The following is a 17,565-nucleotide window of genomic DNA, read 5'->3' as shown; positions in this document are numbered from 1 at the left end:
CGATTGTGAGGGATTGGGGCATTTGGATTTTGAGTGGGGCATAAGGATGGTTTGATTATAAAGAATTAAGGATCAAGATTTTGTCCATGGCATAGAGAGGGGTTTGAGTGAGAATAACTTGGCTAAATTGCTTTGTAATTAGATTTTCTTATTATTAACGTGCTGCTGTGTTGAAGTTGTGTATTAATGATGCAATTATATTTGCTAATTTGTTTGAGGGGGTATTTAAGTCTTTTGTTTAAACTTAAAACAAAAGGCTATTAAGCAGATACAGGAGTGGAACTTTGGGGATATAAACTTTGGACTTTCAAAGTGATAAAACATGTAAACTTTGGGGTATCAAAGTGAAAATAAGCCTTATATTAAGGGCATTTTATGAAAATATGTTCTTTTGGTACATACTTCACATTAGTGTTTAACTAATCATGGTATTTGGCCACACATGTTTTACTTGGATTCTGCTGGTTTAAATTCTTACAAGTAGATTTGCAATGATTCCCGTTGCGTAACATCCTACTGGATTCAAGTAGACTGTCAGGTTTTGATCCTAGAATGCACATCATATAGGTTATTGTGTTACATACTTGAATTAGAAGACCCACTGTCTTACTGATTTCTGATATGGATCCTTGAGGATCCAAACCCATAAACTAAATTTGTATGGATATGCTTTGGGTGAGCAGTTAGAATTAGGTCTTCATCTCTTCCCTAGACAATTTGGCTGACACTAATTTCTCATGTTTATCATGTTTAGTTCTAGAAAGAAATATTACAAGGAAGTAGTAAATATGTGGAAGTCAACCTTATCATTTTTCACTTCCTTTAAAAAATTGGCATGTTCAGGGAACACAATTAGATTTGGTTGATTTAAGTTCTATGGATTGTGCAGTGCACATCCAGTAGTTGTTTAACTTTTCGTTGAATAAGTCCTGGTTTGGATTCTACAAATTAAAAAAAAAGATCTTTAATTTAACAATAGAATAACTGGATGATAAAAGTAGGACTAGTTGATTTTACTGAAGACAGGGAAACACTCTAAAGAGTTATCCTTAGTTTTCAGCAAGGTTTTAAATATCGTTATCGAGGATTTATCGGACGGTCAAAATCCATATCGGATAACGGATATCGGGGATAAGTAGTATTTATTGGAGTGATATTACCGGATAGTGTATATACATGTTATAAATTTATAATATCCTAAAATATAATCTAACTATACTTAATGAAATATAAACATAGCAAAATATAAATAATCATGTTTGGGATCACTAATCAATGGTAGAAACTTGCTTCTTGATCGCACGATGAAACCATTTAAGTGCATAGTTCGTAAAAATGGAATAACATACATGCAAATAACAAGATAACATAAAGAATGAAGAATCATCAACATAATTATTGCGTAATCACAAGATTATAAACTAACTTACTAAGTTGAGATTTAATAGTTATGAGCCATGTCAATATTCATAAACAAACATAAGCTAATCGCTAAACAACTAAGTTCCAAAAGCAACAAATAGTTTATAATTCTTAAACATCCAAAGAGCAAACCCAAACCCAAACCAAAGGCCGATAATTCCGATATTTTGAGCTGACAATATCGGCCGATAACTCACTTTATCGCCGCATTATCCCCGATAAACACCCAAAAACGATAATCGATTTAAAATCAAACTTATAGCGGAAAGCCCCAAAACCGATAAATCGCCGATAATATCGGTTTATCGGCCGATATTTAAAACATTGGTTTTGAGGATTTGAAAATGCACATGTATGGAAGCATTGAAGGAGAAGAAAAGAGCGCAAAAGAGATATTTGAGGTGTCAGTCTCCACAAACACAGATTTCTTACATTATTATCTGGACTCAGTAAATGTTAGCCTTAATGTCTCTATAACTCATGTGATATGGGAGGCAAAACTATCCGACATAATCTTAATAAAGACTATAATCTCTAAAAACATATACCCAATATTACTAGATTCTTTTACTCCCAAAAAAAAGAGAAAAAAGAAAAAAAGGACAAAAGAAGACCTACTACATTGTAAGTTGCATCAGTTCACTTCCACTGCTCCAATTGTGTTCCTTTAACATCCGTATCTGACATATAACCTTTGACTGAGTTACTGACCCAACCAAAGTCCCACAGGATTCTGTAAATTATGTGATATGGGAGGCAAAACTATCCGACATCATCTTAATAAAGATTAATAATCTCTAAAACGATATACCCAATACTACTAGATTGCATCAGTTCACTTCCACTGCTCCCACTGTGTCCCTCTAACATCCGTTGCTGTGATAACCTTTAAGGATGATTCTTAATGATGTAAATGTGAAGGAATGAGGTTTCAGCTGAAAAGTACTAGTTTAGTCGCATACTGATTTTGAAGGGTACCGAACGAAACACTGTAAAATTGGGTTTCTCGAAGTTAAAATATTAGGTAGTGTCCAGTTCCAGCATGGTTGTCATCGTTTCAGTGATTTGGTTGTATTTTCAACCTCCTTGAGTTTCTGAGAAACGTTGAAACCCAATTTTGAGAAAATAATTGAAAGGAAAAAAGAAAAAAAAAACTGTTGAGCAGATTATAAAGAGACAGGAAATGAAAGAGAAAAAAGAATAATTATCATGGAAACCCCTTCAAGTTTGGTCATTTATTAGAAACCTCAAACATTACTTTCTTGTTATAGAACCCCTGGTGCTTTTTTTACTGTTAAGTTCCTTTTAAACTGGCATGTGCAATGTGCACGCACATTTATTTTCCTCAAATACCCTTCAATAGTTCTTCTCCTCTTCTTCTTTAAAATATTATGAAACTCCTCTCTTCTTTCTTTACCTCAAAAGCTGACAATGCACTTTTCTTGTATCATATATTGAATCAGTTAAAGTTCTGGCTAATCTTTTCAAACTTTTTGGTATTGATTTATTTTTTTTGTAATTTTTGGTTGATGTTTTGTGTTGTGGTTTTTTTATGTATTCATTTTTGAAGAGTTTATTAGATTTTCATTTTTTTGTTATTTAGGGAGTTTTCTACTATAAATAAGTTATTATTGGATCCAACTCTGAAAGGAAATTTATTGTCATGTATAATACATGTTTGATGGAAATTTTATAATAAACTTTTGGTGAGAATTGCATTTTATAACTGAACCAAAAATGAGAAAAACAAAGGCCTCCTTAATTTCTGTGATATATTGGAGCACAGCAGCACCCAAATCTGTGGACCCACATCTCAATCTAGTCGCAGGAATCAAATACTATCATCTATATATAAAAAGTAAATAGCTTTAAAATTAATGTTAATTTGGGTGATATACAGTAGAGCACCGTTAAATTTGTTTTCTGACATAACTAAGTTCCTGAACTGCAAGTGAACAACAAATTGTATCATCTATAGGAAAAAAGTAAAATAGAAATTCCTTGGAAGAATGTGAAGAAGCCTGGAGATTAACTCGTGCACTTCCCTTGAACTCATGCTCTTTTAAATTAAAATGAGAAAAGGAAATTTTGTTGAGAGGAGGAAGATGAGGATAGTTTAGGGAAATAAATATGCATGTGACTTGCACATGCACTTTTAAAGATAACAGTAAAACTAACAGCAGGAGGTTCTATGATGAAAATATAACTGTAGAGGGTTTCCTAATACGCGGTCAAAAATGAGGGGGTGTCATAATAATTACCTGAGAAAAAAATTAAATCTGGTTTATCCACGAGCTGAGAAAGGATTTTACCCACTTTGCTTTGACTTTTCTATCAGCTCGGTAGGTCATTCAATCTCTTGATCAATGGTCTCAAAGTGGTCAGCCGTCAAGCTCGATTTGAGATACTTATTAGAATGGCAATAATTGAGAACCGATAGCTATGTTCAAACTTGAATGTTGGGTGAGAAACAACTGTCAAGTTATAGTTTAGGCAGCTCAGAAGCCTTCACAGGTGGATTTAGATGTTTGTACGCTTAGGTTGCGACTCAGATCAGTGTGTTAAGATGGTTTTGGAGCTTTTAGCCCAATTGACTTCTTAAATAGGTCCTGTTTACAAATAATCCTATTTATTATTATTATTTGAAAATGTATCCAACTGGAACAAAATCAATAGATTTGTTGAAGGACTTGTTTACGAGTACCTCCTGAGCTTCTACTAACTAGAAACTGTAACATTTCTGCTTATGAATCGTAGCTATTGCTCATGTTTGAGGGTCTTTGTTTATAGTTTATACATTAAAGTATTCAACTTTCACTCTCTACGTGCACGGAAAACTATAATAGAGAAACCTTTGAAACAGTTGAAACTTGCTGAACCCATAGCTTAGAGATGTGAAATAAACCGAAACCAAGTGTTCTAACCTTGCCTTAGATGTAAATCTTTGCCAACAACCTTTTGTAAACAATTTAAAAGCTCAGTTTGTGCTATGTATGTTGTCCATATGTTGGGGATGCAAGTCCAAACCAATTCTGACTTCTCATGGCTAGATTAAAAGCATATTCATCAAATTGAAGCTCCTCCATTGATGGAGTTATTGGTGAGACAGATCAAACTTCAAGGATTTAAAGAGAAAAAGTAATTGGATGGAAAGTACCAGGTTTCTCTTCGGAAATGCAGAACCTATTTGGGCAACACTACTGCAGTAGATGTTGGTTGGCGGACAGATGGAAATGGTTTTTCCTTATTTTTTGTGTGTGTGCGCCCCCACGCGCGTGCGTGTGAGTGTTGGGGTGTGTATTTGTGTGTGTGCTGATGAATAGATAGAAGTGTCAAGATGGGACAAGGACAGTATGATGACCATTGCATTCCTCTACATTTCTTAAATTGCTACTTGGATATTGGTAGAAAGACCATGGTATATTAAGGGTAGTCATCTACTATGCATTCTGGACTATAATTTGTTAATTGTTATAGCCCTTAGAAATATACTCGAGTAAATATCTCTTGAAACTAGCAGAAATAAAGTGTATTGATTAACTTTGTATATATAGAATCTACACGCTTCAACCTAGTGTTCAATTATAGTTAAAATTTTCACACCGCGTGAAGCATTTGTTCCTCTCAACTATCTTCAGTTCCCTTTGTGATTAATCTGCTAACTGAAATAGTCTCACGAAGTTCAGGTCAAGGATGGAGGAAGGGGTCAAATGCACAGCAAGAAGGATATGGTACATCAGCAGTGCTTCCGGAGCAAGGAATTTATCTTGCCGCTTCAGTTTATCGGCCTGTTCTTCAGGTTTGACATTCAAACATAAGTGATGCCTCCTGAAAAGTTTGTTTTGCAAGAAATAGTTTTCTACAGTCAAATGCTGAACGGATGCTGTTTTGCAGTTTACTGACAAAGTCGCATCTATGCTTCCTCAAAAATATTCTCAGCTTGGGTATGCTAAAAGCTGTCTCCTTCTTTCAACTACTTATTTATATATTTGTTCATTTTTTCTTTTAATACATAATCAATTATGTTTTCAATGTTATTACTGATGATACTGAAGATTACATTACATTTTTTTTCTTCTCATCTAGTTTAGTAATTTATAGCTAGCTGGGATGCACTATTTTTTGCAAGAAAAGTTTACCTTGTTACCAGTTGTGTGGAGTTCATGCCTCATTTCTCCTGTGACCTTCATGTAGCACAGAGGAGAAATGGATTTGTGTAGTTGATAGGAAGAATCAGTATAAACACTGTTGTTCTAGGATGAAGATAACATTAAATGTGATTTTTCTAGATTATGCCATGGAACGAGGGAAAATGATGGTGAGGAAATGATGAGGACAATAATGTCATTTCTTTATTTGTAGTTGAACTTTAATTATTTTAGTTTTTTTTAGTAGTTAATTTGAATTTTGAATTTTGGTTTAGATTTGAATTTCAAATTAGGTTTAGATTTGGAAGTTAATAATTGGTTAGAGTGATTTGTGGGATTGTAATTGCTCTATAAAAGAGCTCTGTAATCAGATTTTTGAAAAAATGATGAATGAAAATTGAAATGAAATTGTATTGGCTTATTGGTGTGAAACCATGGGTGTGAAACCCTAAGCTCAATTTTGTTTCTCTGTTCATTGTTCCCAGCCGTCACTTCTTCTCTCTCTTCACAAAAAAAAAATCAACCCTGTTCATCTTCTTCCTCCAAGCAACGCAACCCAACCTAACTCCCATTCCCTCCCTCTCCAAAACAACGCCACCGCTCCCCTCCCGAACCCCTGCTCTTTGTCTTCAACCTCCCACCGCCCTGCCTCAGCTCTCATCCACCCTCGACCTCCCAAGAAACCCCCACCTACAGCTCCTTCTCCAAAGCAACGCCCCCATCTCCCCTCGTCCGCCTCTGACCATCAACGCCGTCCTCGGCCCTCTTCTTCTCCCCAGCAGACGCACTCAACCCTTCCCTCCCTGTTCTGTCATCTCCTGCACCCCATCCTCAGGCGCCCACCTCCTCAGCGTCGCCCTGCCCTCTTACTCCTCCTGCAGCCGCACCCAACGCCACCCCAACCCCACTTCTCCGTCGCCCTCGCGAACCCCCTGCTTTCCGTCAAAACCCCCATCACCACCGCCTTTCCCTCCCTGCCTCCTCTATTTACTTCCCTCCCTCAGATCGGAAGTCACAGGAGTTTTTCTTTCCCTCTGATAGAAGACAACAAGAGTTCACTTGTCTTTGGTTTTGGTTAGACCAACTTGGACTTGCGACCGAGTACACAGATGACAGAGGCTTCTTTTCTTTTCCTGAGATCAAAGAAGAACACAGGAGAAATCAGAAAATATTGATGAAATATGTGGGCTTGTTAATATGATGGATCTTGGCTTCACTGAAAGAAATTCTTCTAATGGGCTTTTGGGTTTCTCTCGGCATTTTGGATAGTAAACTCTCAACTCAGTAATTTTCTGTTAATCTTATAATTGTCAGTTAATTGCATGCGTATTAAATCTCTAAACTATTATCATATATTCACTGCTTAATCTATTTTTGTGAGTTGAGAGAACTGAATATGTGACTGCTGAAAAATTGATTTGATCTTAGAACTTGCGAAAATGATAATTGATATTGCGAATAAATTATTCGAGATTGGAATTGTTTATGGTCATCATCGCAAATCTTGTTAAAATCCATCGGTCACCTTAACTGGTTTTAATTAATTTCCTACCGAATATCATGAATTTTGGCGTAACGATGCGTTCAAATTAAATCGCTGATTCTGTAGACCCCCCTGTTTCGTTTCGCATCAGGAAATATCTGTTACGAAATATCTGTTACGACTAGTACAACAAGAACTTTAGAGAATTGTAGAGAAAGTGAAAGTCTGATCTCATTGGAAGAGCCCTAGTTTATTTAGGATTTGGATTAGATATTTGATTTGAGGTTAGGTTAGATATTTTATTTGATTTGGATTTAGGATATTTTTTATTTGGATTAAATTTGAGTCACCTCATTCTATTTTCATTTAGGATTACTTATTTGCTTTGAATTTTGAGTTTGATTTTAGTCTGTAGATACGCTTGTAATTTTAATGTAGAGGTTGATTTGATTGTGCTAAAATTCTGCGTTGTTCGTAAGTTAATTGCATTTTGATGTAAGACCACAAACTCCTTTGTAGCCCTGATTCCTTTTCCTTTGCTGATGATGGTGTCATTCCCTATCTTGGATGCGATTCCTTATTTTTGGACCTTGTTTTATAATTTTCTTACCCATAAATTGGTATCTTCGTTTCGTGCATGAATATTAGGATTCTGAATGTATCAAACGCAAAACATTAAGGAGCTGAAGGTTGAAGCCCTGTTCGACACTCTTATCATCACTCAAGGATTTTCATTTATGCCACTTCAAAACGTGTGGTTGAGTTTTCTCCAACACGAAGAGGTTTGATTTTGGGCAACTTTGGAGAATTGGAAGAGTCATGGTTTCTTTAGAATTCAAGAGTTTACTATTAGTTTGAGATTAGATAGTTGATTTGAGTTTAGGATTTTATATTTGATTGAATTTTAGTTTAATATTTGATTTGAAGCATTGATTTTAGAATTGAAGATTGAATTTGATCTTTAGTGTATAAATGCTCTTGTAATTTTGGAGAGAGTGATTAGATGTTGATAACATTCTACGAGTTGATTACAGGTGATATACATTGTAGTGTGCAACAACTGCAAAGCTGGTCACTGCATGAATATTATTCATCCATTCCGTTCTATTCTCAGTCTTCTCTTTTGTTAAGTTAATCATTATCAGATTCTTCCTAACTGCTTCCGACAAAGTTCTCTTATGTCTACCTTTAAATCTCGTTGCTCCATTAACTATAATACTATCACTTCTTCAAACCGGTGCACTAAAAGGTCTCTGTTGTATATGACCAAACCAATGTTTTAAAAAACCTACGCCTAGCCCACCTAGGCGGTACCTAGGCTGCTCGCCTAGCGCCTAGGTCTAGGTAGGACCTAGGCTTCCCACCTCGGTTTTGGGAGCGCTTAGGAGAGCGTGGGCCGCATATGTGGAGTGCATCCACGCCCTCTAACTCCTCCAACCTCTAATTATGAACACATCTAATACCTCCTCTAACCTTCAGCTAAACCTCATCCACCACCATTTAAACAAAGAAATAAATCTGCGTAGGCGCTAGTCTGGTACTTACACTTTCTATAACATTGGCATTTATTATAAATTATTGTAATAAAAAAATAAAAAATAAAACCGCTTAGGTTCTAGGTGTCAGGTCCAACGCCTAGGTCACATAGCGCTTTTTGTAACCTTGGACGAAACCGTGTTAGTTGATTCTCAAGTTATCATCTATAAGAACCTGTAATTTTCTAAAGATGCACTCTTTTCTTATGTTATCTTAATATATACTCACAAGACTATCGTAACATTATCATTTCTGTTACACTCATTTTTTGCACATGTTTTCTAATTGCTCAACATTCTAATCTATAAAGCACTGTTGATCTTATGACTGTCCTACATAAATTTTCCTGTAATCTCATAGGAATTCTACGATCACATAAGAATTCCAAACACGCCTCCATTTTAACCATTTTGATTCGATTCGATAGACAACATGATCCTCAATCTCATCATCATGAATATTGACTGATGCTAAGTAACAAAAATGATTACTTGTAGATATTTCTTGACCATCAACATATATTATAGATTTTTTTCTCTTTTTAGTTTATTAAAAATACATCCCAAGTGTTCTATTTTTTAAACAAATTCTAAAATATGTAGTTTCGAGAGCTTCGACTCCACCTTTCTATTTTAAAAATTATACATTTTCTATTCTCGTCAACTAGTACTATATAACTAGCAAATAACATATACTATGAGACTTCTCCTGAATATGTCTAGTCAGTTGGTCTATAACCAATGCAAAAAGATAAGAACTTAGGCTTACCCTTGATGTAAACCGATGGTAATAAGAAACGGTTTAGTCTCTCTTTCATTTGTTCTAACTCTAGTTGTTATTCTATCATACATTTCTTTAATCACATCAATATATATATTACATACATATTTCTTTTGTAAAACCCACCTCATTTTATCTCTAGGCACTCTAATCTATCATAACCTTTTTCTAGATCAATGAAAACCATATGTAGATCTTTTCTCTTCTCTCTATATCACTCAATCAGTTGTTTCGATATAAGAATAGGTTTCAGTTGACCTTCCGGAAGTAAAATCAAATTGGTTTTCAGATACAATTGTCTCATCTCTTAGTCTTTGCTCAATTACCCTCTCCCAAAGTTTCAAACTATAACTCATAAGTTCAATACCATGATAGTTTGAACAACTTGTTATATCTCCTTCATACTTGTATGTCAGTATCAAAGTGCTAATTCTCCACTCAGTGGACATTCTCTTTGTCTCAATAAAATAATTTATTCAACCATCCTAAGCCTATATTTTTAAAATGTTTCCAAACTTCAACAGGAATACCATCCGATATGAGCCCTAGTAATTTAGTGTGAGCCCACAAAATCCTTTGACGGTTGGATTTCTTCTCTTTTCATGAGGGAGTGACTCCTTAATTTTATTTTTGCATTGAGTCTGATTTGCTATGTTTACTATCCAAAACCGATTGCCGACCATTCTGGTTTCTTGGTTTAACTCTGATAAAATAATCATGTCTGAATAGGATTTTTTTCATAGAATTAAATTGTGTTGTTGAAGTGGTTTGGCGTGTTTCATGATTCTATAATGCTCATGAAAATCAAGAACTACTCTGCTCCAACTCTTTGTTTCTATAAGGAGTTTCTTTGGATTAGATGAGCTAAAAACTGTATGCAGACTCTCTTCTAAGCCCTCTTTGCCTTTGATGCATGTACAAACTCACAGAAGAATATGAATAAGACATCATTTGGAAATTGACAAGCAGTGACATGCATGTAGGAAAGAGTCAAAGAGACTATATTGTTTGTCAACTTCAATGTTTTAAATAGTCTCCGCCTAGCCTGTCTATGCGTATGCCTCGGCCTAGGTGGTACTAGACCGCCTGCCTAGCGCCTAGGCAGTACCTAGGTTATCCACTTAGGTTCCAGGAGCGCCTAGGAGCGTGTGGAGTGCTTATGTGGATTGCACCCCTTAGGCTTTAATCGTGATTTCCTTCATTGCAACCTCCACATCCTTCGACCTCTAAACTCCTCTAGGCTTCAACTATGAACACCTCTTCTACTTCCTCCTACCTTTAGCAAAAGGTCCTCCACCACCACTTAAACGAAGAAAAAAGTCCCTCTAGGCCATAGTCCGACACCTAAGTTTTCTATAACATTGGTATTTACTATCAATCGTTATAATTAAAAATAAAAAATAGGAAAACCGCCTAGACCCGCCTATGCTCCCGCCTAGGCGCTAGACATTGGGTCAAACGCTTAGACCGCCTAGCGCTTTCTGTAATATTGGTCAACTTGAACTCTATACCCCCCCTCAGGGAATTAAAAACAGACTTAGTGTCCATTTTTTCTTTTAATTAAGGTGCAGTAATATATGATTGTGGTGGAATATAAATAAGCAAACTAATATTATGTGGACGATTTATCTAATTGAATGAAAAAGATGCATAAGATACTTTGGGAGAATCTATATAGTTAATTTCTCTCTGAAGATGGTGGTGGAATCAGGAAGTTCAAATGGTAATTCAGCCAGATGAAGCACCTTATTAACATTTGGAAAGATACAAGTATCTTAGAAACTAGGGAGATCTAGAATAGGGAGAGGAGTAATGCTCAAAACTTTTTCCTTAGATATAAGTTCAAATGGTATACCAGCTTATCATGATCATGGAGAGAAGGTATATAGTTAATTTTGACCATGGAGATCTAGAATAGGAAGAGGAAATTAAAGAAGGGAGAGGAGTAATGCTCAAAACTTTTTCAAGAAGAACATTTGAACTTTTGCATATAGGTTCAAGTGAAACTAGGTAAGTTTTAGAAACTATATGAAATCATGTAATATGTATTATTGAAAAAATCAGTAATAGTTATGTAATGGATGCTTTGAAACTGGTAGAACCTAGCAGAGCTATAGGATCTTGGTGATATTCTAATGGAGTTTGGGATGGGTGGGAGATGCAGTTGTAGAATGGCTACTTATCTATAACTCATCTTAGTTAATAAAAATCTGAAGATTAATAGAATGTCAAGTAAAGGAAAACTATTGTGCACATTTTTGTAAGCTATGAATATTGGAGATACTGCCATGTACAGACTGTTAATGGTATAAAACTTGTGGCATATCATGTTGAAATTTTAACTTTTTATTTAACAGCCTCATGTTTCATAGTTTCATAGGCGAGGCTAGCTAATGTATGTATTATTGAAAAATGAAGATTACTGAGGTGATGGATCCTTTGATGATGGTCAATAGGCAGAGGTATAGGTCCTGATAGGTGGTGAACGCCTGAAATGGTTAACTATCCTAGATGAGCAAAAGGAAAAATGAATGGGGAAGAATTGCTGCATTTTCATCGGCTGTTGTATACAATTAAAGTTTTTTAGACTCTCAAGGATAGGAAAACCTTCTGGACATATGAAAATTTAGGAAGGAGTTTCCTGAGGACATGGATATATCATTTCTGACATAGAGAGGTCCATGAAAGCTCTATCTTTCTAAGGTAATTGATCGAGATAAATAGAGAGAAGGGAAAAAGGGTTGCAATATGGTTTTATTAATGTGAAACTGAACAGGTTTGTCCTTCAGGAGACTGTTGCTCGATTTTAGAAAAGAATATTTTAGTTACGTTGAGAAAATTAAGGGCATGAATGATCTATTAACCAGTGTGCGGCCAGCTGAAGAGTTTCAAAACTTTTCCCTAGTTCTAGAAGTTTGTAACAAATTTCAGCAGTAAGCCTTCACCTCTATCAGCATTGATCATAAGCTCAATGAGCTAGATTTCTGGGCATATGACGTAGGCTGATGACATTGCCCTAGTTTATCACACTAGAGAAGTGATCACTGTTGAATATAGCTCCCAATAACCCTGCTATAGCGCCGCAAATTGCATTAATGCTCACTACCTGCAATGATATTGACGAAAGTGGTGAAAGATAGTGTTCTTTGCGCTATTTGCTCACAATAGTCGCGTTTAGCGCTTAATAGCACTTTTCATTATGGATTCTTAGTTTGATATCCAACTCAAACTCGACCCGTACCAATCCGTAATTAACTAAAACCCCTTTAGCTTCGTTTCTCTCTCTCTCCCCTCTCCGATTTAATCTCAAAAGACGAAAAAACCCCTAATCCCACGATTTCCACCAACTCCGCCGCCTCTTCTCCTCTTCCTTCACCAACTTCGTTGCTGGCGACCCTCCTCTCCCTCTCTGACTACTACACCTCTCTACCTCTTTCTCTCCAACTACGACACCTCAAATCCCAAAACCCCTTTCCAACTACCCTCCACCTCAACCTCTCACTCTCCAACTACTCCACCTCAACCCCAGAATACCCCTCTCTGACTGCATCTCTTGCTTCGACGCCGCCTTTGCCAACTCGAAGCTCACTAAGTCCTCTTCGTCCTTAGGATCTCTGAAAATCATGAAATATGCATTTATATAATTTTTAGTTTTTTCTTTAATTTTCCTTTTTTTTGAATATTTATACATACTTAAATTGGACTGCTATTTGACTTTACGTTTTTCGCCGCTATAGCCCAAAATAGCCTTATCGGTACCTCACCGCTATGTGTTGCTATCCACCGTCAATAACCTTGGAAGTGATCAAGCCTAGGATAGAAAATAGGGACAATCACTATACTCTAAAGCACTTTATAGGTCAAAGATTACATATGAGTTGCAATCTTTAGTATGATTAAAAAGAGAACAGCGGCTATAATTAATGTTGATGAGCAGAAATATTTTAAGAGTTACAATTTTTTATTTTTATTTTTAATTTCTATTTTTTTTAATTTCTATGGACGAGTGTTCCTCCTTATTATATCTTTAGAAGTTTTTTTTGGGTCTATGGTTAAAGTGGAAAGTGCCTATGAAACTGATAGAGATGTTCTACTACATGGTAATTGGTTATAAGATAGTCCATGCTTTATAGGTCTGAATAGCTTACAATCAAAAAAGAACATGAGGTAAAGATGTCTATCTGAAATGAATAACTTTAATGGAGAGCATGACAAAAGGGAAGAACTGGGCATTTGTGGGAAGATAGAGGTAGCAATAATATGCATAAAGATGATGGAAAATTGTCTCAGTCTGTTTTGACATGCCACTGAGAACAATGGCTAAAATAGCTAGGAGTAAATGATTGATGGTTCGCTTAGCTCAGGGTAGTTCTAGCTGTAAATATAGATATGATAACTGATAATTTAACGGAAGAAATAACACTATACAAAGTTTAAATAGAGATAAAGGATTCAAACTGCTTTCAAACTTGGTGGATGTTTCAGATAATTGTGGGATAATACATTATACACTTTTATAGTTCCATGGACCATTAACCCTAAGTTCATGTGTGTATTTATTTCATATTTCTTTCAGTGATGGCCTAATTCTGTTATATGATAAGAGCAGAAGCATACATTTCAATTATTGTTTTTTTAAGTAACAAAATTAATAACCATGCTTTCAATTGTTTTTCCTTTGGAGTTAGGAAATAATAGGTTTGGAACATCATGTTAATCTCTAGACAACATCATGTTCATCACTAGACATTCATTGTCAGACATGCATGCTTTAGCATCTACTTGAGTAACTGAAGTCTTTGTTTAGATTTTTTGTGTGCCAGTATTTGCTTCTCTATCAATAAATTTGCGGTGTATGTTCGTCCAATTGCAGTTACTTATTTTTTTGATTTTATCAGCCATTCTACTAGTCAATTTTGAAGATTTCACTTCTGTAAACTATATATTCTACAAAGAAATGATGTTTTCATATGGTATTGTAATGGTGAAAATTTGGATCTTGACTTCTGAGAATTGCAGAAATGATGGTCTGCTAGCTTTTGTGGAGAACTTTCTGAAAGACCATTTCCTGCCAGCTATGTTTGTGGATTATCGCAAATGTGTCCAGCAGGCTATCTCAAGTAAGTTTCTATTACATAATCGATGGCTTCATGTCACCTTAGAATAATTACATTCTTAGGAATTTTTATGTTTTAACAAAATAAATATGCCCGTGTTGTTGGATGTTCTTTATCTGATATTACTTTCCACTCATGTTTTTCTTATGAGGATATGTTCTCTTATTCTTCCTTTTATTTGGTAATATCTGATAAGGAACATTGCTGACAGTTGTTTTTGGTTTTTAAGTGCAAATTCTTGTTAAAATGCATTTCCAGAATCCCTTAGGTTCAACTTTTGGATATAGTTATTTTCTATGTTGCATGGGTACGTGTACAGGTATGGGTACTGGTACTAACACGATAAATTTATAAAATGTAAGGGGACATGACTATATAAATATTTATATACACATATATTATATATTGGAATTAATTATTTTTATATGAACAGTGATGATAATTGACATTCCTTTGACAATTTTATGTTTATTTTATTATGTTGATTAAAAATTGGAAATCACTAGTTTTGAACTAGACATCCGAACTACCCTTCAAAATCATAATTTGGAACTTGACTCATGTCCAAAGAGTTTGAAGAAGTGAATGTGAAGTGTGGGATATATGTACAAAATGAATGTCAAATATTTAAAATTAAAACACAAATTGTATAATTGAGTATATGTCTAAATAAATGTATGCATAATTGCATATATGCAAGGAGCGTCCAAGGAATTTGGTTACGAGTACAATATGTGTCTAGTAAGGGTTCAACTTCAGATTAGAAGTACCCAGGTAACATAGGTTATTTTCTAACTTGGTACAACTTCCAAGAGTCCTGGTTCAATCATAAGCAATTTAAATATATTTGTTTTCCTCATTCTTGTGTCTTTTTAGGATTGTCAGGTTGAAGGTCCGTGTGAGGCAAGGTTGTGGGTTTATGACACCTAGATACAACTACTTATGACCATAAGTGACTTATTAATCCTGTCCATGTTCAAAAACCTTGAAGTCCATATTTTTTAAAAATATGTTGTTCTTAGTTCAACCATTGTTTTAAATATGCTGATACAGTCGATATATCAGCCGATATATTCTTTGATAAGGCTTGCCATGAAATGATATGGTCTCAATATTCTTTACCCTTTTCTAGCAATTTTTGGTTGTTATGTTCTCAACATGGCTGACAAATCAGCCGATATGTCCTTTTGTATGGCTTGTTGCAAGACAATATAGTTCTATGGAATTTCCTTAATGGGTTTTAGCAAAAATTCTAGCCCGTGAAGTTTTTTTAGCAAATTCTAGCAGGCTATTTTCCCTGATTAAGTTTCAACAATTGCTTAGTGATTTTAAACATATATTATTTACATTTTTGATTTATTAAGTATGTTTAGATTATATTTTAGGATATTATATTATATGTGCACATCATCCGATATGACACTCCGATAATTACTACATATCCCTATTCCCTGATATTCCCTTAATATCCACAATCTGATATGGATTTTGGCATCTGATATGTCCCCGGATATCCGATATTTAAAACCTTGAGTCCAATAGTAATCGATTGCTGTAAGCTTCTTGTTTAGCTTGGCCTTTTCAGTGAGTTCACCTTCAGGTAAGGCACCCCTCACATGGTTATGGTAATGTTCAATTAATTATTTTCACATTTTTGAATGTTTTAAGAGATGAAATAATAATAAGATGCATACGAAAAGTAGAGTTATTTAGACCTAAAAGATTACCTTCGGAACTTTATTATATAACATGAACAGTGAATAAAGCATGAGAAGGAAATCTTCATTTTGTTATTGGCTAAATACCCATATTGGTATTTTAATTCAACCCCATTTGCCAACAAGGTATTTTAATTAGGAAATTCGGCGATAAGACATTTTAATTGAATAAAATTACCATTTAGGTCATTTTTCTCGTCGGCGGCCACTTTTCCGGCGAGAACTCATCACGTGCGTTGCACGTGGGGGCTTAATTTGTGTTTAAGATGCTGATGTGGCTCTGTTTTCTGACGTGGCAGGGAATTAACTCTCTCTCTCTCTCTCTTCTCTCTCTCTCTTTCTCATCTTCTTCCCCCTCATTCTCAGATCCACAAAGAACCCTCTCCGACCGTCACCTCGCTTTCCAACTGCCGAAACCCCTGAGCTCCGCCCTCAACTCCTCCGGCGCCCCAAGCTCTCCCTCTCTCCTCCCACTACACCGTCACCGCCCCGTCAGCCCTCACCCGCCTCAGCTACCAAGTCCAGCCGCCTGAGATCCCTGCCCTCAGCTCCCCATCGCCGACTCTCTCAACCGCGCCACCCTCAACTCCGTCTCCTCCCCGAGCTCCCCGCTCGATAGCACTACCCAGGCCTCCACCGACCACATCAACCACCCTCCGACGTCCTCCCTCCCATCTTCGTCGACCCCAACCAGCGCCTCCATCTCCTCACCGCCGTCAGCCTCCTTCACCGCCTCAGCTCGAACCCCGTTATGGAGGCGGTCGTGCTGGCTTGCCGGCGACGGTCGGAGAGGGTTCTTTGTGGATCTGAGAATGAGGGGGAAGAAGATGAGAAAGAGAGAGAGAGAGAGGAGAGAGAGAGAGAGTTAATTCCCTGCCACGTCAGAAAACAGAGACACATCAGCTCTTAAACACAGATTAAGCACCCACGTGCAACGCACGTGATGGGTTCTCGTCGGAAAAGTGGCCGCCGACGAGAAAAAGGACCTAAATGATAATTTTATTCAATTAAAATGTCTTATCGCCGAATTTCCTAATTAAAATACCTTGTTGGCAAATGGGGTTGAATTAAAATACCAATATGGGTATTTAGCCTTTTGTTATTGGTTGGATCCACTGTTTTGATATTGGCACTTGGATCATCGTGTAAAAGAATAGAAGAAAACATTATGAAATGAAAATCAATAAAGAACATTTAAATTGTAATACATCTCTACTATTTTAATGAGCAAAGCCTAATGTTGTGCTGCCCAACTTTATCCTCCTTCCTTCACCTGTCCCTCAAGAACGCATTAATCCAAACTGTTTTACCATCCAAGCCCCCTTGTAGAAAAACATAAAAATCTTATATTTAGATTTTTA

At 36.1% G+C, this 17,565-nt stretch overlaps 1 protein-coding gene across 2 annotated transcripts in view; it reads left to right on the top strand.

The window, feature by feature from the left end:
- LOC109848885 (exocyst complex component SEC8) overlaps positions 1 to 17,565 on the top strand; it is a 50,697-nt gene that overhangs the window by 15,463 nt on the left and 17,669 nt on the right. For both annotated transcript variants that reach the window (XM_020418603.1, XM_020418602.1), the window contains 3 exons: positions 5,109 to 5,221; positions 5,317 to 5,366; positions 14,389 to 14,489. In XM_020418603.1, the coding sequence (XP_020274192.1) occupies positions 5,109 to 5,221; positions 5,317 to 5,366; positions 14,389 to 14,489 (264 nt within the window). The remainder of the gene's footprint in view (positions 1 to 5,108; positions 5,222 to 5,316; positions 5,367 to 14,388; positions 14,490 to 17,565) is intronic.

The sequence above is a fragment of the Asparagus officinalis genome, chromosome 7 (genome assembly GCF_001876935.1).
Source record: "Asparagus officinalis chromosome 7, Aspof.V1, whole genome shotgun sequence".
NCBI lineage: Eukaryota > Viridiplantae > Streptophyta > Magnoliopsida > Asparagales > Asparagaceae > Asparagus > Asparagus officinalis.
The sequence above is the reverse complement of the archived record's forward strand: the minus strand, read 5'-3'. Positions and strand labels throughout refer to the sequence as shown.